Source organism: Scyliorhinus canicula, chromosome 2 (genome assembly GCF_902713615.1).
Source record: "Scyliorhinus canicula chromosome 2, sScyCan1.1, whole genome shotgun sequence".
NCBI classification, from domain to species: Eukaryota; Metazoa; Chordata; class Chondrichthyes; order Carcharhiniformes; family Scyliorhinidae; genus Scyliorhinus; species Scyliorhinus canicula.
In genome coordinates this window covers 140,366,272-140,391,914 of record NC_052147.1, presented here as the reverse complement: position 1 = coordinate 140,391,914, position 25,643 = coordinate 140,366,272, and the positions used below count along the sequence as shown (strand labels likewise).

The 25,643-nt window shown below is 48.3% G+C and overlaps 1 protein-coding gene across 1 annotated transcript in view; it reads right to left on the bottom strand.

The window, feature by feature from the left end:
* LOC119958632 (ATP-dependent 6-phosphofructokinase, liver type-like) overlaps positions 1-25,643 on the bottom strand; it is an 88,363-nt gene that overhangs the window by 27,336 nt on the left and 35,384 nt on the right. Inside the window, exons 6-12 of the mRNA XM_038787152.1 lie at positions 18,105-18,149; positions 16,555-16,663; positions 13,195-13,290; positions 11,748-11,840; positions 6,719-6,844; positions 2,321-2,385; positions 755-818 (exon numbers count right to left, since the gene is read on the bottom strand). Coding sequence (XP_038643080.1) covers positions 755-818; positions 2,321-2,385; positions 6,719-6,844; positions 11,748-11,840; positions 13,195-13,290; positions 16,555-16,663; positions 18,105-18,149 — 598 coding nt within the window. The remainder of the gene's footprint in view (positions 1-754; positions 819-2,320; positions 2,386-6,718; positions 6,845-11,747; positions 11,841-13,194; positions 13,291-16,554; positions 16,664-18,104; positions 18,150-25,643) is intronic.

Sequence of the window (25,643 nt, the reverse complement as noted above, 5' to 3'; positions counted from 1 at the left end):
TGATGAAATCGGGGGAGGCGCCGCTTTCGCGATGCTCCAGGCCATTGCCTGAGGCCTGCACCGCAATGCTCCGTCCCCGACCGGCTGAGTTCCCGACGGCATGGGACATGTGTGGTCTCACCCGTCGGGAACTCAGCATGGCGGCTGTGGACTCAGTCCAACGGCGCCACAGTCGGGGGAGGGTTAATCGGCAGGCAGGGGGGGGCAATATTCGGGGCTGGGGACACTGTGGAGGCGCAGTCTGGGGCGCGCGAGCCGGCCAAAGTGGGGGACCATTTTTTGCGGACCGGGTCCGCAGGCTGTGTCCGCCATGAAGCACCGGGCGGCCGCTGCAGGCCGCCGCCATGCGCTTGCGCAGTCACAGACCCGGCAAAGCTCCGGGAGCGCTACGCTGCCTGGCTGCTAGGCCCCCCCCTCGGTGCAGGGAATCGGTGGCCATTTTGCACCAATTTCCCTGGCGTAAAACACCACCAAGAACATTAAAAAGGCCGGCGTGGGGACTTAGTCTCCCAAACGGAGAATCGAGCCTGCAATCTTTTGAGCCAGTATTCCATTCTTGGCTCTTCCCGTCCAGTTATAGCACCAACTGTGATCATAATATTCCATCTCACCTCACGTGATGGATTTCCTTCAGTGCAGGATTCAAATGGCAGCTGAGTATGAGGGCGACCTGGGGTTTCCGTAGTGAAGGCTGCACCAAATGTGAGAGGCCCAATGAGGTGGGAATATAAACGCTTTGAACCTGTGAGCTTACCTTGGTCAGCGCAGGTTTCTGGTGAGCCAGCAGCTTGTAGATGTTCCAGTTATTCTCAAAGCTCCTGTGGGAAAGGGAATAATAGGGTCCTCCATTAGGATTTCGGGACAACTTGGATTGTGTCCCAAAACATTTGGTGTGATTGTAGTGCTGCATTTTTTACTTCTTTAAATTCACTGGGCAAAGTTCAGGTACAGTAAAGCAAAGCCCTATATACATCACCCCAGCAAGCAGTCTGAGCTCAGGAACAGTAAAGGGAGAATTCCTTAAATGTCCCATTTTAGGGGAGAGTGGATCTTCCTACTTGAGTGTGTTGGGTTAGCTTATTAGCATGCACGGTGCGTCTGAGTTTTCACTTCTATCCACAAACTCATTCTATTTTTGTTGACAGGTTATTGTCATTTTTATGGGTGCGTTTTCTGGCTAATCATTATGCTCAGTTACAGGACGATCTGGTCTTTAGCCCCAGAAAGTTCAACATCCCAGATACAGGATGCATCCCCCTCTATATTGCTGCATCAGGTAATGTAGAAACTCCGGCCATCAATTTGTGCTCAAACCACAAATAGTGTGATAATGTCCATTTTGTGGACATTTTGGTCAGCACAGCCCACTGGGGAGACTGCTTCTTTTCAAAACAATCCCTTGGGAAATTTTGCACCTGCCTCAGAGGAGAAAGTGCCTCAGTTTTCTTCTCTGAAAAAAATAACACCTTTGGCTGGATAGTATTCCCTCAGCACTGGGAGTTTCACCTTGGATTTTTGCCCCAGCCTCCTGGGTGGGACTTGAACCCACAATCTTCTAGATTTAGAGGTAAGAGTGCTACCCATTCAGCCATGTTGAGATATGGAGTAAAGCTCTCTTTATACTGCCTAAGGGAGTAGTGTTCTCCATCCACTGGTCCCCGAAGTGTTAATTAGACAGCAAATGTTGTCTCCAGTTGCTTAAAAAGGAATCACAATCTTCATAAACCACTCGCCCGTGTAAATAGCCTGTCACGGGGATGGAGTTGGGAGAAATTAATAAGCTCAATGGGTCGAGAGGACGTTGTGTTACATCAGCTTCTTCACGGGACCTGACTCAGACTCTATCCCGGGAAGTTCTGTTTCCTGACCCAGAATGTAAAATTTTAAACTTAAAAAAGGTCAAAGCTGCTCAATATTGTTTCAAATCAAATCATAAGAATGGTGCCATTTTTAAAGTCAAAACGTAAAAAGAAAATATGTTGCTAACCAAGAGACAGTGTTGAAAGGAGCCGCTGACTGAACCATAGGGGCTTCGGATGGAAGGGAAAGGAAAGTTCTGTGTTTCAGATGAGGCATTAACTTGAGGCTTCACCCGCCTTTTCAATGTGGATCTACTAGATTCCCCAACACTATTTTGAAGCATGACAGGGGACTTCTCCAAGGGCACATGGCCAACATTTATCCTTCAATCAACATCATCAAAAAAGATGATCAGATCACGATTTGTGGGATTTTGCAGTATACAAATTGGCTGCCTCGTTTGTGCCTGTCTGAAGATACCCAGGATATGGATAAGGAAAATCAGAACCGGAACTCTTACCTGCCACGCAAAACGATGGCTTCATCAAACCTCTTCTCATTCATTGCTTTTTGAACGTCCTTGGTCTTCAAGCAAAACAAAATGAAGAAATTGAGAAATCGCCTTCTTTAGCCAAAGTGTTAAAAATTAAACTCCAACAAAAACAATCCGAGTTTATGCAAATTCTCCTCATAGCTAACACCCTCCAGACCAGGCAATGGCTTGATAAACATTCTTTGCACTCTCTCCAAAGCATCTACGACCTTCTGGTAGTGTGGTGGCCAGAACTGCATGCAATATTCCAAATGTGGCCTGACTAAAGTTTCTTGACCACCTTACCCACCTGCATTGCCACTTTCATGGAACTATGGACCTGAATGCCCAGATCCCTCTGTATGTCAATGCCCCTAAGGGTTTTACCATTTACTGTGTACTGTATAATTCACACCCAAACTTGATCTTCCAAAATGCACCATCTCGCATTTGTCCGTATTGAACACCATCTGCCATTTCTCTGCCTAACTCTCCAATCTATCTATAGTTTGCTGTCCCCTTTACTATCTGCAACCCCACCTGTCTCAGTGTCATCTGCAAACTTGCTAATCAGACCATTTACCCTTTCTTCCAGATCATTTAGATATATTACAAACAACAGTGGTACTAGCACTTATCCCTGTGATAAACCACTTGGTGATTAAGAAGGCATATGGCATGCTTGCCTTCATCAGCAGGGGCACTGAGTACAGGAGTTGGGAAATCATGTTGCAGCTATTTAAAACCTTTTTTGGGCCGTATTTGGAGTATTGTGTGCAGTTCTGGTCACCACATTATCACAAAGACGTGGAAGCTTTGGAGAGAATGTTACGTAGTTTCAAGGGTGTTGGCTATGAGGAGAGGTTGAATAAATTAGGATTGTTTTCACTGGAATGATGAGGCTGAGGGGAGATCTGACAGGGGCATAGATAGGGTGGATTGTCAGAGGCTTTTTCCAAGGGTGGAAGTGTCAATTCCAAGGGAGCACAGGTTCAAGGTGAGAGGGGAAAAGTTTAAGGGAGATGTGCGGGGTACGTTTTTTTAAACACAAAGTGGTGGGTGCCTGGATCGCGCTGCCAGAGGATGTGGTGGAAGCAGACACATTAGCAACATTTAAGAAGCATCTGGATGGGTACACGAATAGGGAGTAAATAGAGGAATACCCACCGAGTGAGGGCAGAAGGTTTTTCTTTCATAATCAGCACAGGCTTGGAGGGCCTACGGGTCTGTTCCTGTGCTGTACTTTTCTTTGTTCTTTGTTACAGATTTCCGTTCTGAAAAACTCCCTTCCACTGTTACTCTCTGTCTCCTGTTGCCAAGCCAGTTCTTTATCCATCTAGTTTGCACACCCTGAATCCCATGTGACTTTACCTTTTGAACCAGTATTCCACGAGGAACCTTGTTAAACGCCTTACCTTGAAGTCCATGTAGACAACATCCACAGCCTTTGCTTCATCAATTAATTGTCACCTCATCAAGTTGGTGACACATGACCTTCCCCGCACAAATCCATGTTGCTTATCACTAACAAGTCCAAATGTGAATTAATCCTGTCTCTCCGTATCTTCTCCAACAGCTTCCCCACCACTGACTTCAGACTCACCAGCCTATGATTACCTGGATTATTCCTGCTTCCCTTCTTAAACAAAAGGGATAACATTGGCTGTTATCCACTCCTCTGGAATCTCGCCTGTCGTTAAAGATGACGCAAAGATATCTGTCAAGACCCCAGCTATTTCCTCTCCTGCCTCCCACAGTAACCTGGGATATATCCCATCTGGCCCAGGGGACTTGTCTACCTCAATGCATTTTAAGATACCCAAAACTTCCTCCTTCATTATGCGGACATATCCTAGAGTATTCGCAGACCGATCCCGAACTCAACATCCGTCATATCTCTCTCCTTGGTGAATACCGATGCAACGTACTCATTGAGGATCTCACCCACTACCTGACTCCACACATAACTTGCCTCCTTTGTCCTTGAATAGGCCTACTCTTTCGAGAGCTACCCTCTTGTTCCTTATGTATGAATAAAAGGCCTTGGGACTTTCCTTGACCCTGCTTGCCAATGACATTTCATGGCCTCTTTTAGCCCTCCGAATTCCCCGTTTGTGTTTGTTCCTTCTTTCCCTGTATTCTTCAAAAGCTTTATCTGTTTTTAGTTGCCCAGACTGTATGTAAGCTTCCTTTTTCTTTTTGATTAGTCTCATAATTTCCCATCATCCATGGTTCCCTAATCCTGCCATTTCTGTCCCTCATTTTCACAGGGACATGCCTGTCCTGCACTCTAAAAGACTCCATATATCAAATGTGGATTTACCCTCAATCAGCCGCTCCCAATCTCATTCTCCAGCTCTTGCTCTCCATTTGAACCTCTGGCACTAAGGAATCCCAGTCAATATAGGGGAAATTAAAATCACCCACCACAACAACCCTGCTATTTTCACACCTTTCTTGATTCTGACTACATATCTGTTCCTCAGTATCCAGCTGGCTGTTGGGAGACCTATAGTACAACCCCAACATCGTGATTGCACCCTTCCTATTTGTGAGCTCTACCCATAATGCCTCACTGCAGCATCCCTCCAAGATATCCTCCCTCACCACAGCTGTGATATGTTCTCCAACCAGCAATGCAACTTCCCCACCCGTTCTGTTACCCCCCTCTGTCTCGTCTAAAACATTTATGTCCCGGAACATTAAGTTGCCAGTCCTGTCCCTCCTTTATCTATGTCTCCGTAATAGCAACAATATCATAATTCCCCACATTAATCAAGCTCTAAGTTCATCGGTCTTAATGGTTATACTTCTTGAGTTGAAGCAAACACATCCAGATCTCCACACCCACTGAGATCAGAGACTTCCCTCTGCCTGCTCTCCCTCTTTGCTATATTTGTCTTAAGTCTCAAGCTCATCCCCAGTCTCTACACTTGCTGGCCTGCTGCTCCAGTTCCAAGGCCCCATGCCGTACTAGCTTAAACCCTCCCGAACCATATTAGCAAACCTCCTGACCAGGATATTGATGCCCCTCCAGTTTAGGTGCAACCCGCCCTGCTTGTATAGGTCCCACCTTCCCTGGAAGACATCCCGATGATCCACGTATGGGCCTCACGGTAGCATGGTGGTTAGCATCAATGCTTCACAGCTCCAGGGTCCCAGGTTCGATTCCCGGCTGGGTCACTGTCTGTGTGGAGTCTGCACGTCCTCCCTGCGTGTGCGTGGGTTTCCTCCGGGTGCTCCGGTTTCCTCCCACAGTCCAAAGATGTGCGGGTTAGGTGGATTGGCCATGCTAAATTGCCCGTAGTGTAAGGTTAATGGGGGGGTTGTTGGGTTATGGGTATACTGGTTATGTGGGTTTAAGTATGTTCTGAGTAGGTTGATCATTGCTCGGCACAACATTGAGGGCCGAAGGGCCTGTTCTGTGCTGTACTGTTCTATGTTCTATGTTCTATGTATGAAGCACTCCTCCCTGCACCAGCTCTTTAGACACATGTTCAACTGTAGTATCTCTCTGTTCCTAGCCTCACTAGCACATGGCACGGGGAGTAATCTGAAATTACTACCCTAGAGGTCCTGCTTTTTACCTTCCAACCCAAGTCCCTGTAATGTCTTTGCAGGACCTTGCTGCTCTTCCTGCATATGTCATTTGTACCAACGTGGACAATGCTATCTGCTTGTGTGCCCTCCCATTTCAGGATGTCCTGTACCCGCTCAGAGACATCCATGACCCTGGCACCAGGGAGGCAACACACCATCCTGGAGTCTCTTTCGCGACCACAGGAGCATCTATCTGAGCCCCTGACTATTGAATCCCTAATTAGTATTGCTCTAGTAAGCTTTGCCCCCTCCTCTGTACAGTAGACCCAGCCATGGTACCACCGCTCTGGCTACTGCTGCTGTTGACACCTGATGTGCCATCGTCCTCATCAGTATCCAAAAGCTCCGGTATCATTCAGTGAACCTCTCATCGCACCGCCTCCAAGGGCAATAAATTCTTACTGAGGTATGGTGCCTAGAACTGAACACAATACTCTAGAGGCAGTGTACCCAGAGTTCCATAGTATTGTAACATGATCTTCAACCCTTTTGAACTCCAGCCCCCTTGAAATAAAGGCTAACATTCCATTATAACTAGTAGATCTCCACGCATGGACTCCTAAATCCCTCTGCTGCTCCACAGTTCCAAACTTCTCATAATTTAGAAACCACTCTGATCTATCGTTCTTTGGTCCAAAACATTGGTGGTTGGCATCATGCGAATGGGATTGTGATTTACCAAGGAGGTGAATGGAGGGAGGAGGCGCTGACTCAAAATAAAGGTTTACAGAATTGCCTGCCTGCTCTCAGCAAGAAACTCCGACAGGGAGACGATCAAATACCCACCAGCTGCACACACTCCATCAGCGGCAGCCGCAAGGCCTGGTTACCAGAGAGGCTGACGACACAGGACGAAGTCTCTGACGAGGCATCCAGGAGCGTGAGTACAGCTTCCATGCCCATCTTGCTGCTCTGAGAATGGAATAAAAGGAGACCATCAAGCAAGGAAAAAGCAAAAGGGAGGAATATATCATAGAATTTACAGTCCAGAAGGATGCCATTCAGCCCATCGAGTCTGCACCGGCCCTTGGAAAAAGCACCCTACTTAAGCCCACCTAACCTTTTTGGACACCAAGGTCATTTAGCTTGGCCAATCCACTTAACCTGCACATCTTTGCACTGTGAGAGGAATCGAAGGAAATCCATGCAGGCACGGGGAGAAAATGCAAACTCCACACAGGCAGTCACCCGTGACTGGAATTGAACCCGGGTCCCTGGAGTTGAGGCAGCAGTGCTAATCATTGTGCTACCGTGCCACCCCAATAGATGGATACGTAGACTGGGAGAGAGAAAGCAGGAGGAGGAAGCATGAACACCAGCTGGGCAGATTGGCCTGTTTGTATGCTGCAAATCCGATACAAAGACGCAGAAATACAATGGGCTTTCCCGCAATGGAAGGCTGATAAGATTATGAAACAATGTGAACTATATGAAGTATATCTGAAGAGCCGTGGGAATGACAGCTATGCTATTAAAAGAAAACACTGAACATATCACACACAATAGTTGCAATTCAATGGATATTCAACAATGTTCAATTCTAGCACTGTTTCACATTTCAGGACAATTTTACATATATATTTACAATCAAGGGAGCTACCCAGGTCTCATTCTGTACCCTTTAGAGCAGAAAGCTGGAGAAGAAGCAGAAGCATCTTTCAAACCCATGGCCACTGTCATATAGAAGCACAAAGGCAGCAGACACATGGGAAAACACTACCTGGACGTTTTCCTCCTAGCCACTCACTATCCTGACTTGCAAACATCATCATTGAATCCCTCCAATGCAGAAGATCATTTGGCCCAAGTCCGTACTGATCCTCCAAAAGAGCACTCTGCCCATGCCCACTCCCCCGCCTAACCCTGTAATCCCACCTAACCATTAGACACTAATAGGGCAATTTACAATGGCCAATCCACCTAACCTGCAAATCTTTGGACTGTGGAGGATACAGGAGTACCCGGCGTTCTTCACTGTCGCTGGGTCAACATCCTGGAAGGAACTCCATCCCTAACAGCACTGTGGGAGTCCCTACACCACATGGACTGCAGCGGTTCAAGAAGGTAGCTCATCACCAACTACTCAAGGGCAATTAGAAATGGGCTATAAATGTTGGCCTAGCCAGCAATGCTCAAATGAATAAACAAAAAAGCACTTAATCGACTTGCCATGCATTTTAGTTTTCTCCCTCCTCATATACATGGAATCATAGAATTCCTACAGTGCATTCGGAGGCCAATCAGCCCATCGAGTCTGCACCAACCCTCCGAAAGCGCAGCCTTCCTAGGCCACTCCCTTGCCCTATCTCCGTAACCACACCTAATTTTTGGATTTGCACGACCAATCCACCTAACTTGCACATCTTTGGACTGTGGGAGGAAACCGGAGCACACGGAGGAAACCCATGCACACACGGGGAGAACGTGCAAACTCCACACAGATAGTAACCCAAAATCAGAATTGAACCCGGGTCCTTGGCACTGTGAGGCAGCAGTGCTAACCACTGTGCAGCCGTACCGCCCTGTCAGCTGTACATTCAGTCGGTAGCTCACTTGTCCCAGGGTCAGAAGGTGGTGGGTTCAAATCTAACTCTGGGGCACAATTTTGAAGACGTGCGGCTGCCTTCTGGCCAATATACAATAATCAGCCAACATCACTACAACTAATCACCTGGTCATTATCACGTTGGTGCTTGTGGGAGCTTGCCGTGCACACATTAGTTGCTGCATTCCCTACATGACAGCAGTGATTACACTTCAAAAGTACTACATTGGTTGCAAAGCATTTTGGGACATATCATAGTTTTTTTCCATTATGTTACTCCAATGACCAAAGAAACAAAAGAAAACTGGGTTTTTACATAGCTCTTGTCACACTTGAGATCTCCCAGAGCACATTCCAGTTAATGGAATTTTACATGCAGGCACTATTGCTGGGTTGGCAAACATTGCAACAAATTAATAGCAGCGCAAGGATGAATAATCTGTTCTGGCGATTTGGGTGGAGGGATAAATATTGGCCAGGCCTCTCGAGAGAACTCCCCTGGCTCTTCTTCAGAACAGTGTCAAGGGAGAGAGCAGATGGGGCAGCGGTTCACTGTCTTATCTTGAGAACTGCACGTTCAACAGTGCAGCACTCCCGACGGCAGCGCGGCACTCCGACGGCAGCGCGGCACTCCGACGGCAGGGCGGCACTCCGACGGCAGGGCGGCACTCCGACGGCAGGGCGGCACTCCGACGGCAGGGCGGCACTCCGACGGCAGGGCGGCACTCCGACGGCAGCGCGGCACTCCGACGGCAGCGCGGCACTCCGACGGCAGCGCGGCACTCCGACGGCAGGGCGGCACTCCGACGGCAGGGCGGCACTCCGACGGCAGCGCGGCACTCCGACGGCAGCGCGGCACTCCGACGGCAGCGCGGCACTCCGACGGCAGCGCGGCACTCCGACGGCAGCGCGGCACTCCGACGGCAGCGCGGCACTCCGACGGCAGGGCGGCACTCCGACGGCAGGGCGGCACTCCGACGGCAGGGCGGCACTCCGACGGCAGCGCGGCACTCCGACGGCAGCGCGGCACTCCGACGGCAGCGCGGCACTCCGACGGCAGCGCGGCACTCCGACGGCAGGGCGGCACTCCGACGGCAGGGCGGCACTCCGACGGCAGGGCGGCACTCCGACGGCAGCGCGGCACTCCGACGGCAGGGCGGCACTCCGACGGCAGGGCGGCACTCCGACGGCAGGGCGGCACTCCGACGGCAGGGCGGCACTCCGACGGCAGGGCGGCACTCCGACGGCAGGGCGGCACTCCGACGGCAGCGCGGCACTCCGACGGCAGCGCGGCACTCCGACGGCAGCGCGGCACTCCGACGGCAGGGCGGCACTCCGACGGCAGGGCGGCACTCCGACGGCAGGGCGGCACTCCGACGGCAGCGCGGCACTCCGACGGCAGCGCGGCACTCCGACGGCAGCGCGGCACTCCGACGGCAGCGCGGCACTCCGACGGCAGGGCGGCACTCCGACGGCAGGGCGGCACTCCGACGGCAGGGCGGCACTCCGACGGCAGGGCGGCACTCCGACGGCAGGGCGGCACTCCGACGGCAGGGCGGCACTCCGAAGGCAGGGCGGCACTCCGACGGCAGCGCGGCACTCCGACGGCAGCGCGGCACTCCGACGGCAGCGCGGCACTCCGACGGCAGGGCGGCACTCCGACGGCAGGGCGGCACTCCGACGGCAGGGCGGCACTCCGACGGCAGGGCGGCACTCCGACGGCAGCGCGGCACTCCGACGGCAGCGCGGCACTCCGACGGCAGCGCGGCACTCCGACGGCAGCGCGGCACTCCGACGGCAGCGCGGCACTCCGACGGCAGGGCGGCACTCCGACGGCAGGGCGGCACTCCGACGGCAGGGCGGCACTCCGACGGCAGGGCGGCACTCCGACGGCAGGGCGGCACTCCGACGGCAGCGCGGCACTCCGACGGCAGCGCGGCACTCCGACGGCAGCGCGGCACTCCGACGGCAGCGCGGCACTCCGACGGCAGGGCGGCACTCCGACGGCAGGGCGGCACTCCGACGGCAGGGCGGCACTCCGACGGCAGGGCGGCACTCCGACGGCAGGGCGGCACTCCGACGGCAGCGCGGCACTCCGACGGCAGCGCGGCACTCCGACGGCAGCGCGGCACTCCGACGGCAGCGCGGCACTCCGACGGCAGGGCGGCACTCCGACGGCAGGGCGGCACTCCGACGGCAGGGCGGCACTCCGACGGCAGGGCGGCACTCCGACGGCAGGGCGGCACTCCGACGGCAGCGCGGCACTCCGACGGCAGCGCGGCACTCCGACGGCAGCGCGGCACTCCGACGGCAGCGCGACACTCCGACGGCAGCGCGGCACTCCGACGGCAGCGCGGCACTCCGACGGCAGGGCGGCACTCCGACGGCAGGGCGGCACTCCGACGGCAGGGCGGCACTCCGACGGCAGGGCGGCACTCCGACGGCAGGGCGGCACTCCGACGGCAGCGCAGCACTCCGACGGCAGCGCAGCACTCCGACGGCAGCGCAGCACTCCGACGGCAGCGCAGCACTCCGACGGCAGCGCAGCACTCCGACGGCAGCGCAGCACTCCGACGGCAGCGCAGCACTCCGACGGCAGCGCAGCACTCCGACGACAGTGCAGGCTTTGATTATGTCTAGGAATGACTTTCACCCATGGCCTTCTGTCTTGAGACAGGAGAGCGTTACTGACTGAGTGCAGCTGACAATAAGCTGAAAGCATAGTTAAACTGATTGTGCCGCCTGCCTTCAGATGTGCCATACCACTCTGTCATCCTCCAAAGCAGTAGTGCCATAAACAAGGCTAGCTTCCATGCCACTCTTTCTCTACCGTTCACCAGTTTTCTCTTCCCTCTCTGCTTAAAATACGGAGGTGGTGTACAGATACAGTTCCAAGAGTGGCTCCGACAAGCGCCCATTTGTAATGTGTGAGCCTCAACCATGAGCGTGAACAAGTAAATCAACCACCAGGGGCAGCTTCGCTAGATCTAATCCTGTCCTCGACCGTCATTCGCATTTGCCAACAGCAGTTACCAACCAGATCAGAGTTCCCGGTTGTTGTTTCCCCCCACTTTTCGAACCAATGGTTCCCAAAGTCAGCTGTGGAACCTCCTGTTACTACTTCCCATCTCGAATGATCTAACACAGTAAAGGCTGGGAATGGAGCTTGGAACCTCTTGATTTCCATGGCCTGACTACTTACTGAGCAGTTAGGGGAGCTTCATGGTGAGGTGCCATTCACAAAGGCCCAGAGTAAACACGTGCGCTTACCAGAATTCGATCAAAGGCAGAAGGCGTCCCTCCTCGCTGGACATGTCCCAAGACAGTGACCCGGGTGTCAAATCCGAGGCGCTTAGAAACAAGCTAGGAGAAAAAGAAAACAGTGAGGGAGGAAGGAACCAAAGAGACAAGAATTAAGGAAATAGAGAGGGGCATTTAGTGCAACTCTGACTCACTGAAATTCAGTTAACACACAGGACAAAGAAGAAATCTCCTTTGCTTATCATCTTGAGAACAGGTTTGTAATTTTGTTACACAAAACCCAAGGAGAGAACCTATTGCCACTGAAGGTATTTTTAATATGAACTGCGTGCTATTTTGAAAGATAAGAAATAAAAACTCACCAGCCGCTCTCCTCCTGAATAAGGATTAAAAATGCAAAAACGCATGTCAGAGCAGGTTAGTTGCACACGCGTGTGCGTGAGATTTCAGTGCAAAGTGTAAATCTCAGACCCAATATGTGAATGGGAAGAGACTCTCACTTTTGCCCTGTTGTTCAGTTCAAGATCAGAAATTGTCTTATGTAAACTGTGATGTGTCAGAGAGACGGACGGGCGCTGGTTCTTCTCCCCCCCGGCAAAATCCTAGCAATAATCTGCATCAGAGACCAGCTGGAATGTCCCGAGTCCACTTCCAGAGAGTGCCGTGCCAGATGCATTCGCAACACAATTGGTTCATGAGACACAGCATTTTGCTGTGCTGTACTTCAAGTAATGTGATGGATGTTCCATGTGAGCTTCCTCCAGTTAAACAATCTAATCTGGTGAAATATGGAGAGCAGAACAAAGCCCCTCCCACTTAGGATGTGCATTCACATACATTCAGACAATTAAAAATCGTCCTGTGATTGGAATCTACATCTAAAATATCCTTGATGTGGAGATGCCGGCGTTGGACTGGGGTGAGGACAGTAAGAAGTCTTACAACACCAGGTTAAAGTCCAACAGGTTTGTTTCAAACACGAGCTTTCGGAGCACGGCTCCTTCTTCAGGTGAATGGAAAGGCTTGAAAACAAGCCTTTCCATTCACCTGAAGAAGGAGCCGTGCTCCGAAAGCTCGTGTTTGAAACAAACCTGTTGGACTTTAACCTGGTGTTGTAAGACTTCTTACTAAAATATCCTTGACCTGGGATTTAAATAGAAATTAGCCAGAGACTAGAATCGACATATTAAATAGTCATGAGCTGGAAGCTAACTAGTCAGAGATTTTACGCTGTTCTTCACTGAATCAATAATTCGATTAGCACCTGAACCTAGGCTTCTTTATTTTTTCTGATTTATACAAAAAATTTAAATAGCTCGACTCTGGTCTACGTTTTGCGGTCCAGTAATTAAAATGACAAGCGCGCACAGGAACACATCCTGGGAGCAGACATATCTCATACCACGTCAATGCAACTCTCCCTGTCAGACTCACACGCTGATAATTTCATACTTACCTCTTTTACATAGTTGGAGCTGATAGGATTTCCCTGCCGATCAATTGCCCCCTCAGCAAGGATGATGATGTTCAGCCTGGAGCCTCTGCTGCGACTCTGGAGAAAGGATGTGCAAGTTCGGTTAGTGTGGCTTTGATACCAGGAGGGTCAGCCATGGTTCAATGGGTTGCACTTTCACCTCCGACTCAAAGTCGTGGGTTTCAGTCCCATTCTAGGTACGTGAGCACTAAAACCACGCTGATGCTCCGACAGTGCAATTCTGAGAGTCGGGTTGCACTGTCGGAGGCGAGGTCTTACAGCCCTGTTTACTCTCTCAGATAGACGGAGAAGATCCCACTGAACTACTTCTAAAAAGAGTAAAGGAGTACTCTCCAGTGTCCTGGCCAACATTTATCTCTCAACTAATATAACTAACACAAAATATTTGGTCATTGTTGTTTGTGGGACCCTACTGTGTACAAATGGGTTCATGGTTTCCTACATTCCAACAAGTGACTGCATTCCAAAGAGCAATTGATTGGCTGGAAAGATTTTTTGGGACATCCCAAAGTCATGAAGATGCTATATCAATGCAAATCTTTCTTTGTTGGGTGCACTGCATCCAACTGGAGAATTGTTGTTGGGTAGTCATATCCTTTTCAGAGTGTCAATGGATTTCATCTAATGGAATACCTAATGTTTGTAAAAACTGACCAAAGTCACAGAGCAGCTTAATTCCGGCCGATCAACGTTACTGCAAGTAGCGGAATACGAGTCAGTAAAATGGAAATCTCTTTTGCTGAAGCTGCTTTACAAGGGTAAGAAGATTTTTCTTCACCAAGCTACTCATGGATGCTCCTTGTGTAATCTACTGTGAACAGTGGAAGCTGATGTCTTTCCACCTGCATTGCACTCCTTGCATGACATAGCACGATAACAATAAAGGGCAGCACGGTAGCATGGTGGTTAGCATCAATGCTTCACAGCTCCAGGGTCCCAGGTTCGATTCCCGGCTGGGTCACTGTCTGTGCGGAGTCTGCACGTCCTCCCCGTGTGTACGTGGGTTTCCTCCGGGTGCTCCGGTTTCCTCCCACAGTCCAAAGATGTGCGGGTTAGGTGGATTGGCCAGGCAAAATTGCCCTTAGTGTCCTAAAAAATAAGGTTAATGGGGGTTGTTGGGTTACTGGTATAGGGTGGATACGTGGGCTAGAGTAGGGTGATCATTGCTCGGCACAACATCGAGGGCCGAAGGGCCTGTTCTGTGCTGTACTGTTCTAATTCTAATATCAAATGTCTCGCTAATTCTTCAGGGTTAGGGATTTAAATTGGTTCCGGAACTTTTCAAACAGTAGATCAAGGCACCACAAGTAGGATAGGAAGGACCCTCGGTGTCCTCCTTCAGCCTTACATCTCAGGGCACACCCACTGCTCTCCTGACTCTGGTCTATTGAGGATCTCCCAACCCTAGGCTCCATTGATCACATAGACTTCACTCTGCATTCCCTCTCCAAACAACAACTTGCACTTACATAGCACCTTTAATGTGGCAAAATACTCCAAGGTGCATTTCAGGAGCATTAGCAGAGAAATTCTGGCACCAAACCACATAAGGGAATATTAGGACAGGTGATCAAAATTGTGGTTACAGAGGTGGGTTCTAAGGAGTACCTTAAAAGGAGAATGAGGTAGAGACGCGGAGAGATTTAGGGAGGAAATTCCAGCACTTAGGCTCTGGTTGGAAAGCCTTCCTTACTGCGTCTGGGAAAGTAACCAACTAGCGACCCGTTACTTTCTCGGCGACAGACAATTAAAAAATAAAGACTTATTCTTGTAGTTAGTATGTGGAATTCTCTTCCCAGAAAGCAGTGGAGGGTGGGTCATTGAACTTATTCAATTAGATCAGACATGATCTTATAAAATGGTGGCGCAGGTTCGAAGGACTGAAAGGCTTGCTCTTCCTTTTTTCTTGTTTTTAAAAAATTTTTAGAATACCCAATTCATTTTTTCCCAATGAAAGGACAATTTAACGTGGCCAAAATTTAGAATACCCAATTCATTTTTTTTCCAATGAAAGGACAATTTAACGTGGCCAATCCACTTACCCTGCACATCTTTGGTTTGTCCAGGTGAGACCTAAACTCCACAAACCAGTGACCCGGGGTCGGGATCGAACCCGGGTCCGTGGGGCCATGAGGCAGCAGTGCTAAACACTGCTTGGCACCCCGGGCCGACTCTTCCTAAGGCCTACGGCCCTATAGTCAATACTCTGACCAGAACTCGTATGGAATTGTTTCATGGAATCCTTTGAACCCATCTGAGAAGGCAAGCAGAGTCTTGATTTAATCTCTCATGTGAAAGACAGCAACTCGGGAGTGCAGCACCCCCCTCAGTACTGCACTGGGGTATCAACCAAGATTCTGTGCTGGTGTAGGTCACTTTTGTCTTCTGGTTACAGGGGCCCGCAACTAGATCCTGTGGATGATCCCTTAAATAGAAAATGGAGCAATGAAACAGGGGACAGAGGGGATGGGAGCAAAAACTTGAACTTCAAAGAAAATAAGGTGTTGAAGCTCGCTGGTTATGGTCCTCACCTAAATGTCTGAACAATTATTACAAAAGATCTAAATTCAAATATCTGTGATTAATATTTGACATGAAGCCATCGATTGTCATGAACACCAATTAGTTCACTAATTGGGGGCAGCACGGTAGCATTGTGGATAGCACAATCGCTTCACAGCTCCAGGGTCCCAGGTTCGATTCCGGCTGGGTCACTGTCTGTGCGAAGTCTGCACATCCTCCCCGTGTGTACGTGGGTTTCCTCCGGGTGCTCTGGTTTCCTCCCACAGTCCAAAGATGTGCAGGTTAGGTGGATTGGCCATGATAAATTGCCCTTAGTGTCCAAAATTGCCCTTAGTGTTGGGTGAGGTTACTGGGTTATGGGGATAGGGTGGAGTTGTTGACCTTGGGTAGGGTGCTCTTTCCAAGAGCCGGTGCAGACTTGATGGGCTGAATGGCCTCCTTCTGCACTGTAAATTCTATGATAATGTCTTTTAGGTAAGAAAAGCTATGGAAGGCTAGCCGAGCAGTCTGTCAACAAAGTGGTTGGCTTTTAACTTCCCTCCACAATGACCAAACGACTGACAATTAAAGATAAATAACAGATGCCAGCCTTGCCACTGGCACCCATACCACAAGAATAGTTAACATTTACAAAATTAATATACTGGAGCCCGAAGCCATTTTGTGCAAACTGTAAACTGGTCGGAGCATGTTGCTGCCTCTCTTATTGAGCCGACTGATGGTCGGAGCTGGGAACGGAAGAAATGGCCTGTCACGTTCTGAGACTTCCCAATGTCAAAGTGGCACCACAATCCTTACTTCTCCAAGTCTCTTGCACATGAAATCTTCCCAGCCATCTTCTGGAGGGGCCTCTGGTATGAAGAGCCAGTCAGCTCCAGAAGCCAATGCAGACACCAGAGCCAGATACCTGCACAAACAACACCACCAGGTTGGTTACATGGCCAACGAGTAACAGCTCTGCTGTTTAGTGAGCTATCTGTGATTATATATGATTACAGCACATAAACAGGTCATTCAGCCCACTGGTCGACTACATAATATGTTCCATACAAACCTCCCCGTAAATGCATCTCTGCTATTCATCTCAACTATTCTACATGGCATCGAATTCCACCTAGTAACGACTCTCTGGGTAAAATAAGTTTCTCATGAGTCCTTTATTGGATGTGTTAGTGACTATCTTTATATTTTTAGGCCCCATATGTAAAAACATTTTCTCTACATCTACTCTAACAAACCCCTTAATAATCACAGCTTGTTATGGCGCAGGAGGCCATCGTGTTTGCCCTGACTTTCCAAATGAGCATTATGACTTAGTGCCATTCTCCTGCCTTTTCCCCGTACCCCTGCACATTGTTTCTTTTCAAATAATCATCTAATGCCCTCTTGAATGCCTCCATTGAATCTGTCTCCACCACACTTCCAGGCAGTGCAGTCCTGAACCCAACCACTCACTTCTTTTGCAGATCACTTTAAATCTGTGCTCCCTTGCTCTTTATGAACGGGAACAGTTTCTCACTCTCTACTCTGTCCAGCCCCCTCATGATTTTGAACATCGCTATCAAATCTCCTCTCAGTCTCCTTCTCTCCAAGGAGGACAGTCCCAACCTCTCCAATCTATCCTCATAACTGAAGTCTCTCATCCTGAAACCATTCTTGTAAACCCTGCAATTTTAAAGACCTCTATCAGGTCACACCTCAGCCTTCCTTTGTTTTAGAAAAATGAGCCCCAATTTGTTCAATCTTTCCTGACAGCTGCGACCTCTCTATTCCGGTGTCATTCTTGTACGTGTTTTGCATTTTCCCCAGTGCCTGTATAGCTTTCTGTAATATACAGCACACCACTCCAAGTGCAGTACAATTTTAAAATAACTTCTCTGCTTTTCTATTCTATCTCTCCAGAAATGAACGACTGTGTTTTTGATTTTTGCATTGCAAAGTGAACACAGATAACATCTTAAGGCGTAGGAGCAGGATTAGGCTATTTGACCCATCGAGTCTACTCCACCATTCAATGAGATCATGACTGTACATGTTCTGTGCAGACAGTCTTTCTGTCTTCCTTAGCTTAAGGACCAGGAGAATTGTCTCCAGCTACGTTGGCACATGGGTGTGCTGCCATTCTGAAGCTCAAGGCACTGCTGCAACGGCAAAGTGTCTGGGACCATACCATAAAGACCAAATATGTGACAGCACAAACATACAATTATGCTATTTTTGGCTCTCTGGTTGCGCTCTCGCAAGATTTTCCTTTCTTTTAAAATGAATACAACATAAAAAACGTTATTTGTTTTTAATTTAGCTTTATAAGATTAAGAGTTTGAATGCCATAAGAATCTGTAACTTACCCACAATGCCTGCCCATGACTTCAAGCACAAAGGTTCTCTGGTGACTGCAGTGCGAAAAAGAGGCAGATTACAAGGTGAAAGGTTACTTTACCAGTTTAGATCTTAACTTGAATTCAGCCCAAATAAACAAAACTCCTTGTGCTCTCAGGCACAAGAGTCTGAAGTGAAATGGATGCTTCCAATCCCATACCAATTCCTTGACGCTTAACTAAACCTCAAAAAGTGGCCCAGCAAGCCAATCTGGAGGACAACTACAGGATGGACAATAAGTGCAGGCCATCTCAGCAATACCTAAAACAAACACTACCATTTTGAGACTATCTTGTAACATAATTTTATCCTGATCCAAAAGTGCCTGATGGATTAGATTATAAAGCGTATTCAGACATCCAGGACCAACCTGGAGACCTCTTCACACCATTGGCCTGGTTCCCAAATGTTTCCAGTAGTTGGCTTGCATTGGCTGACTCATAACTAACAGTATTCTGGATTTACTCTCACTGTACAGAAAACAGTCAAAGCAAAGGCATTGAAGTACAGAGAGGACATCCTTAGGCTGACAGTGGCCATTGACATGTTCCAACCATTCACCCAAACTCAGGCTTGAGCAAACATGATCATGGGATCAAAGAAGCCCTATAGTGCAGAAGGAAGCCATTCAGCCCATCGGGTCTGCACCAACCTTCTGAATGCCCACTTCCTATAACCCCTTAATCTAACCTACACATTCCTGGACGCTAAGGGGCAATTTAACATGGCCAATTCACCTAACATGCATAGCTTTGGCATGTGGGAGGAAACCAGAACACTCATGAGAAAACCCACGCAAATACAGAGATAAAGTGCAAACTTCACATAGTCACCCAAGGCTCGGATTAAACCCATGTCCCTGGTGTTGTGAGGCAGCAGTGCTAACCACTGTGCCACTCCTAATAATGTTACTTTAAAACATCCAATTGGATTAAGCCTCAATGCCAGAGAAAGGGAACATTTGTTTTCCCATTATATCCCAAAGGAAAGTTTAAAGGCCAGTTTTCAGTCCCGGAGAAATGTTCATATTCCTCCCTCTCCCCCAGCTTTGTCTGCTGGCCCTGTGCTTTTTTTAGAAACACAGTAAAAACATCCGAGAGATTGTGACTGGCAAAGCTACCATGTTACAAACGGTACCTGTCTGCCCAAGTTGGTTTGTAAATAAATAAATATTAGCAAGAAGAGCATGCTGCAGGCGAGACTAGTGGCTGTTAATCCAGTTACCAAATGCATGCATCTAGATGCTGAAAGCTCACCCACATAATATTAGGTTGGACTTGGGCCTCGCGATTCAGATGCTTGCTAGCTGCACACCATTGGTTATACACCAGTATAGGAGCCATGCCCAATTTCATTAAACCCCATTTCTCTCGCTTTTCCAGCAACAACCCACTCCCCCAACTACCCTAGTTCACTCCCTGGGTTTATTCTCTCTCTTCACCTTTTCTTTCCACAATTCAGGGGCCTCAGCTCTTAATATGTGGCACCGACATGAGAAGATATATAAAGACTGTGGCAATAGTTTCTCTTTGAACGTTTAGTTCAATCCCACTCTTAGCGATTTACTCCACTTATCCTATAATATCTTTAGATTGAGCAACGTTAGTGAGGAGGGGTGAGGAAAAGACTATCCTGACAGTTTAGGTTGAAGTGCAAAAGAAAAAAAATGTCAAGAGAAGCTGTTAAATAACTGGTTAAATATGAACTCATGGGGTTATATTTGAGAACTCCATTCCTTCAACCCCAGTCACCATTTTTAGTGTCTTTTTAGATTGAGACTAGTGTATAGCCTTGAACTAGATGACCACATCTCATATATTTAGGGAAACACAGACCAAATCTACGCCAGCCCCTGAAAGAGCACCCTATCTAAGCCCATACCTCCACCCTATCCCCGTAACCCAGCAACCCCACCGGACATTTGGAAGCTACAGGGCAATTTAGCATGACCAATCCACCTAACCCGCACATCTTTTGGCTGGGTGAGGAAACCGGAGCAGCCGGAGGAAACCCACGCAGACATGGGGAGAAAGTGCAGACTCCGCACAGACAGTGATCCAAGCAGGGAATCGAAGCTGGGTCCCTATCGTTGTGAAGCAACAGTGCTAACCACTGTGCTAACATGCCGCCTGTTAGATGATTTCTCCCTTTAGAAGATTTCGGGTCAACTCCGAGACTCGAGCACAAAATCTTTGCCGACTCCTCAATGCAGTATTGAAGCAGGGTTGCACCATTAGAGACACCGGTATGATTTTGCACCCAAGTTCGCTGTAATTGCAAATGTCGACGTGGGCCCAAAATATCACAAGAGTTGAAAAACAAGAATCTTGTTTTCGGATTCTCCACACCAACCCCCACCCCGATAACATAAGGTACCTGCCGAGAAAGGTGGGGACCTCATTTAAGTAAGTTATAATCAAATTAAAAGACTCCGTCGCCATATATCCCCCCCACACTGGGATCTCCCCCCCTCGCTGTTACAAGATTTTTATTGCGTAACCAGGCAGAGGGAACCTGCTGGGGAGCACAAGCAAGTTCAGCCCCCAAGAGGAGAGGGACATGGCCTGATCTTGGGATTCCTGGCTCCTGGGCTTCATCCAACCTCGTCCCGCCAGTGTGTCAGTGGTTCACGCCTGCAGATTTCTTCTACACTAAGTGTTGGATTATCTGCCAGGAGAAGTCGGCTGAACAGTACGCCTCATCCAGCACTGTGCAGATGGAACATTTCATTCACCACTGCCCTCAAAGCAGTTATAGACGATACTACATTAAAGAGGAGCCAGGGAATCAGCCCCAGTGTCCTGGACAATATTATCTCTCAACCAAGATCCATAGGTCAGTTTAACCAATCATTGAACACACAGACGTATGTGAGAGCTTGCTGTGTGTGAAAATATAGGTATTTTCTACATTACAACCACGTGTGCACTTCAAAACCTGCTTCACTGGCTGCAAAGCTACTTTGGGATGTCCTGAGGATGTGAAAATAACTCTTAAAAATACACATTTGTCTTCACTGAACTATCCACCACAGTAACAAAGAAGATAGAACACTTCAGGAGAAACAAAAAGGGAGTAGATGTAACAATGAGCAAAACAGGGTGATTTGGGTGCTGGAAAAGTAGCTTTTCCATTACTCTTTTTGTAATCCTTCTTTACCCTGTTTGTGAGGCACATGCTTGCCTAATCCAGGAGTTAAGAATTCGTAGTACGTCCCTAGAAAGATTTTGGATGAGTATTTGGGGAAGTATTGATAAATTCTAAGAAATCTGGCGCTAAAAGGGAGCAGTCGGATGCGAAGGGAGTGGGGCAGCCTTGGCAATATGGCGACCTGATCCTCGAACGGTCTCTCTATCTGGCGCTTGGAGAGGCACTGAAAATGATGATCATAAATATTATCACCAATATCAGAGTACTTGATGACAAACTTGGCTTGTTGACACAGAATCTTACTGCTCATGAGACTGAGCTGCAGAAGACTAATAAAAAGCTCAATGAAACGGAGGAAAGAAACCAAGATTGTTGCTTCCTATGGGGAAGCTCACATTCAATCCTTGGAAAATAAGCTGTGTGGTATGTCAGAAATCCTAGAAGGTTTGGAGGACCGAGGCAGGAGAAAGATGTCCGGGTTGTCAGTCTGCCAGAAGGTGTGGAGGGTAAGACTCCTTTTAAGTTTTTTGAGAGCTGGCTACCATTTTTCCTTAAGCTGGATGTGAAGGCTAGGTGTTTCAAGTTTGAAAGGGTGCTGTCTTTGAGGCCTGGGAACAATCAACATCCCAGGCCTGTAATCATTCACTTTCATAATTTCAAAGATTGACAGAAGGTTTGAGAGGCGGTAAGACTTGTCGGGACCTGGCTCCACGGGGAGGCGAGAATCTCCTTTTTCCAGAACTTCTAATAATCTTTATTAGTGTCACAAGTAGGCTTACATAACACTGCAATGACGTTACTGTGAAAATCCTCAGTCGCCACACTCCGGCGCCTGTTCGGGTACACTGAGGGAGAATTCAGAATTTCCAATTCACCTAACAAGCACGTCTTTCAGGACTTGTGGGAGGAAACCGGAGCACTCTGAGGAAACCCACGCAGTCACGGAGAGAACGTGCAGACTCCGCACAGACAGTGACCCAAGCAGGAATCAAACCCGGGTCCCTGGTGCTGTGAAGCAACTGCGCTAACCACTTCTCGACAGGGACACAGCTGAAGCGTAGAGGCTTCGATGAAGTTAGAAAACTGTTCAAGGCAGCTGGAGTAAATTATGCCCTGCTTCATCCTGCGACCTGGAGGGTGGTATTTGACAACTACGTTAAATCTTTTAACAATCCGGGTGGCTATTATTACTGGGCGGCGAATGTGGAGAAGGAACGGAGCTGGGTCAGAGGGGTTGACTCCCAATGGGTTAGAATGGAGGAGAATTTGGGCAGGGGGTTGGGATTGAAGGCTCTAGTGATTAGTGGAAGCAGGTTTTCAGGGTAACCTCTAAAGTGGTGCATGTGAAACTGGACCTGGGCCCTCAGGAGGCCATATTCGGGGTGTAGGACCAGCCGGGTTGGAAACGGGCGTGGAGGCAGATGTTGTAGCCTTCGCCTCGTTAATCGCCCAAAGGTGGATCCTGTTAGGGTGGAGATCAACCTCTCCACCCTGTGCCCTGGCGTGGTGGGGGAGACCTGCTGGAATTCTTGACGCTTGAAAAAGGTCAAATTTGAACTGAGGGGAAGGATGGAGGGGTTCTACAATTTATGGGCGATATTCATTATGCGCTTTCGAGAATTGGATCACATCGAACATTGGTGGGGAGGGGGGCTGAGAGGGTTGGTGGAGAGGGATTGTATGTGTTAATGGTGACTATGGGCGATTCCTGATTCCTTTTAGTCATTTGTTTATGTTAACATGCGGGCCAATTTCTGGGGTTTGTTGGGAGGATGGGATTGTTGTTATTGATATGGGGATTGGGAGAGGATGAGAAAAAGGAGAATAAAAAATATTTTAAAAGAAACAATCTGGGCAGCATGTGGCGCAGTGGTTAGCACTGGGATTGCAGCGCTGAATACCCGGGTTTGAATCCCAGTCCCTGTCCACGTGGAGTTTGCACATTCTCCCCATGTCTGCGTGGGTTTCACCCCCACAACCCAAAGATGTGCAGGTAAGGTGGATTGGCCACGCTAAATTGCCCCTTAATTGGAAAAAAAATAATTGGGTACTCTGAATTTATTAAAAACAAGTCTTTTAACAATCCGGCCACTGCCTAGGCCTTAGTAAAAAGTCCATAGAAGGGAACGCTTGGACTGACAATCTGCAGCTTGCTGAAATTTGGTCTTTCCACATTATATTATTTTTTGTCTGATTTTATATTTTCATGTATCTGGTTTATCGGGAGGCATTTGTTAACATTTGAGCACTATACTGAATGTCTTATCCTTAAGAATCTCAAAGACTTTTATTTGTCGTGATAATTATCCATTGTTTTCTCTTTTTATCTGTATCTTTGTGATGGTAATACTGGTTGTTTGGCATCCTCTCTTTAATCATGATACTGATAATCATGATGAGTGGCGCGAATTCCAGGTGAGTGGAAGGTTTAGATCTTCCTGGATAGGTCCAAAATATGGGAGCGACATTTGGCTCCCATTCCTGGTTGACTTTTTTCTTTTCCTCTCTGTCAAGGAGTATGTCTCCTGGTGGTAATGATAGTATAGCCATAGGGTTAGCCTTACAAGTCCTCACTTGTGTTGAGGAATGTCCCCTTAGAGCTATTCTGGTCGTGAATCTTTTGTATTTTTGTTACGTTGGGGGTTGTTATATGTTGACTGAATCCTGTAATGGTACAGACAGGTCTCTTATTTGAGATAAGAACATCATAAGGACATTATGATGCCTTAGGTGTAACTTGAGATGGGGGGGGGGGGGGGGGAGGTTTGTTTTGGTGCACGCCTGAATGTGGCGTGAATATCTTATCCTATTTTCTTCTGGTGGTCTGTGCAACAGCGGTAGCTAATTTTAAACTATATTCCTGGAATGTATGGGGAATTCATCATCCTATCAAAAGGGGAAAAAAACTGTCTTTTAAGAAAGAGAAAGTGGACATAGCTGTCATGTTCATGGACAGAGACAATTACTGAGTCGGCATACTAAAGAACATTTCGTTCAAGATTAGTTAATTGTATTACAGGGTAATAAATTGTGGGTAGGAAACTAATGATATAAAACTGGAACTAATACAAACCCAACTGATCACGATGGTTTCTCCTCAAGACTCCCACCCCAAGGCTACAGTGTCACCTGCTACTACTTGCCTGACACCTTCTGGTTGGAGGCTATACATATTTACACATACACTTGTTAGTGCATGTCACTACAATAGCCTTGTTGCAGGAGACTCATTCTCATTTGGATGACAAGGAGCGCTCAAAGTTAAAGCAGGAATAGGTGGGGCTGGTCCTCTTCATCTTGTTTGTGATCAGTAGTAGGGGAATAGCAATTTTGGTCAACAAAACTGTTCCTTTCAAGATGGAGAATTGTGTGAAGGATAAGGGGGGGGATACATATGTGATTATTAAGGGGCTTGAATACAGAGCATCTATCTCTATAATGAATGTGTATGGCCCTCCAAATCAAATCACCCCCTAGAGTTTGTTACTAATGTCTTCATGGACTTTGTAGAGCTTGTCTAGACCAATCCTTTGCAGACTGGGAATTTAATTGCCATTTGAATTCCTTGATAGAGAAGTTCCCAGTAACCAGAAATGCCCCACCCTACAGGCAAGAGCATTGACGTCAGGATGTGAGGAGCCCCCCCCCCCCCCCCCCCCCCCCCCCCCAAGATCATGACGTTTCGACGCATCTCTGCTCCGAGATCAATCCTTTATAAAAAGGGGTTTGAATTTTTTTTGCTCAGTCAATTCCCTTTCATATGTGACCGTCTCCATTTTGTGGAAGACCTGCCAGGCTTAGTCCAAGGAGTTGGCTATTTTTTTCCAGTTAACAAAAGGTGTAGAATGCTGGAAAGCCAGCGCCAGTTGAAGGCTAGATTGGCTGAAGTGGAGGAAGAGTATAGAACATAGAACATTACAGCGTAGTACAGGCCCTTCGGCCCTTGATGTTGTGCCGTCCTGTGAAACCCCTCGAAAGTCCCTCTACACTATTCCCTTATCGTCCATATGCCTATCCAATGACCATTTGAATGCGTTTAGTGTTGGCGAGTCCACTACTGTTGCAGGCAGGGCATTCCACGCCCGTACTACTCTCGGAGTAAAGAACCTACCTCTGACATCTGTCCTATATCTATCTCCCCTCAATTTAAAGCTATGTCCCCTTGTGCTGGACATCACCATCCGAGGAAAAAGGCTCTCAATGTCCACCTTATCTAATCCTCTGATCATCTTGTATGCCTCAATTAAGTCACCTCTTAACCTTCTTCTCTCTAACGAAAACAGCCTCAAGTCCTTCAGCCTTTCCTCATATGATCTTCCCTCCATACCAGGCAACATCCTTGTAAATCTCCTCTGTAC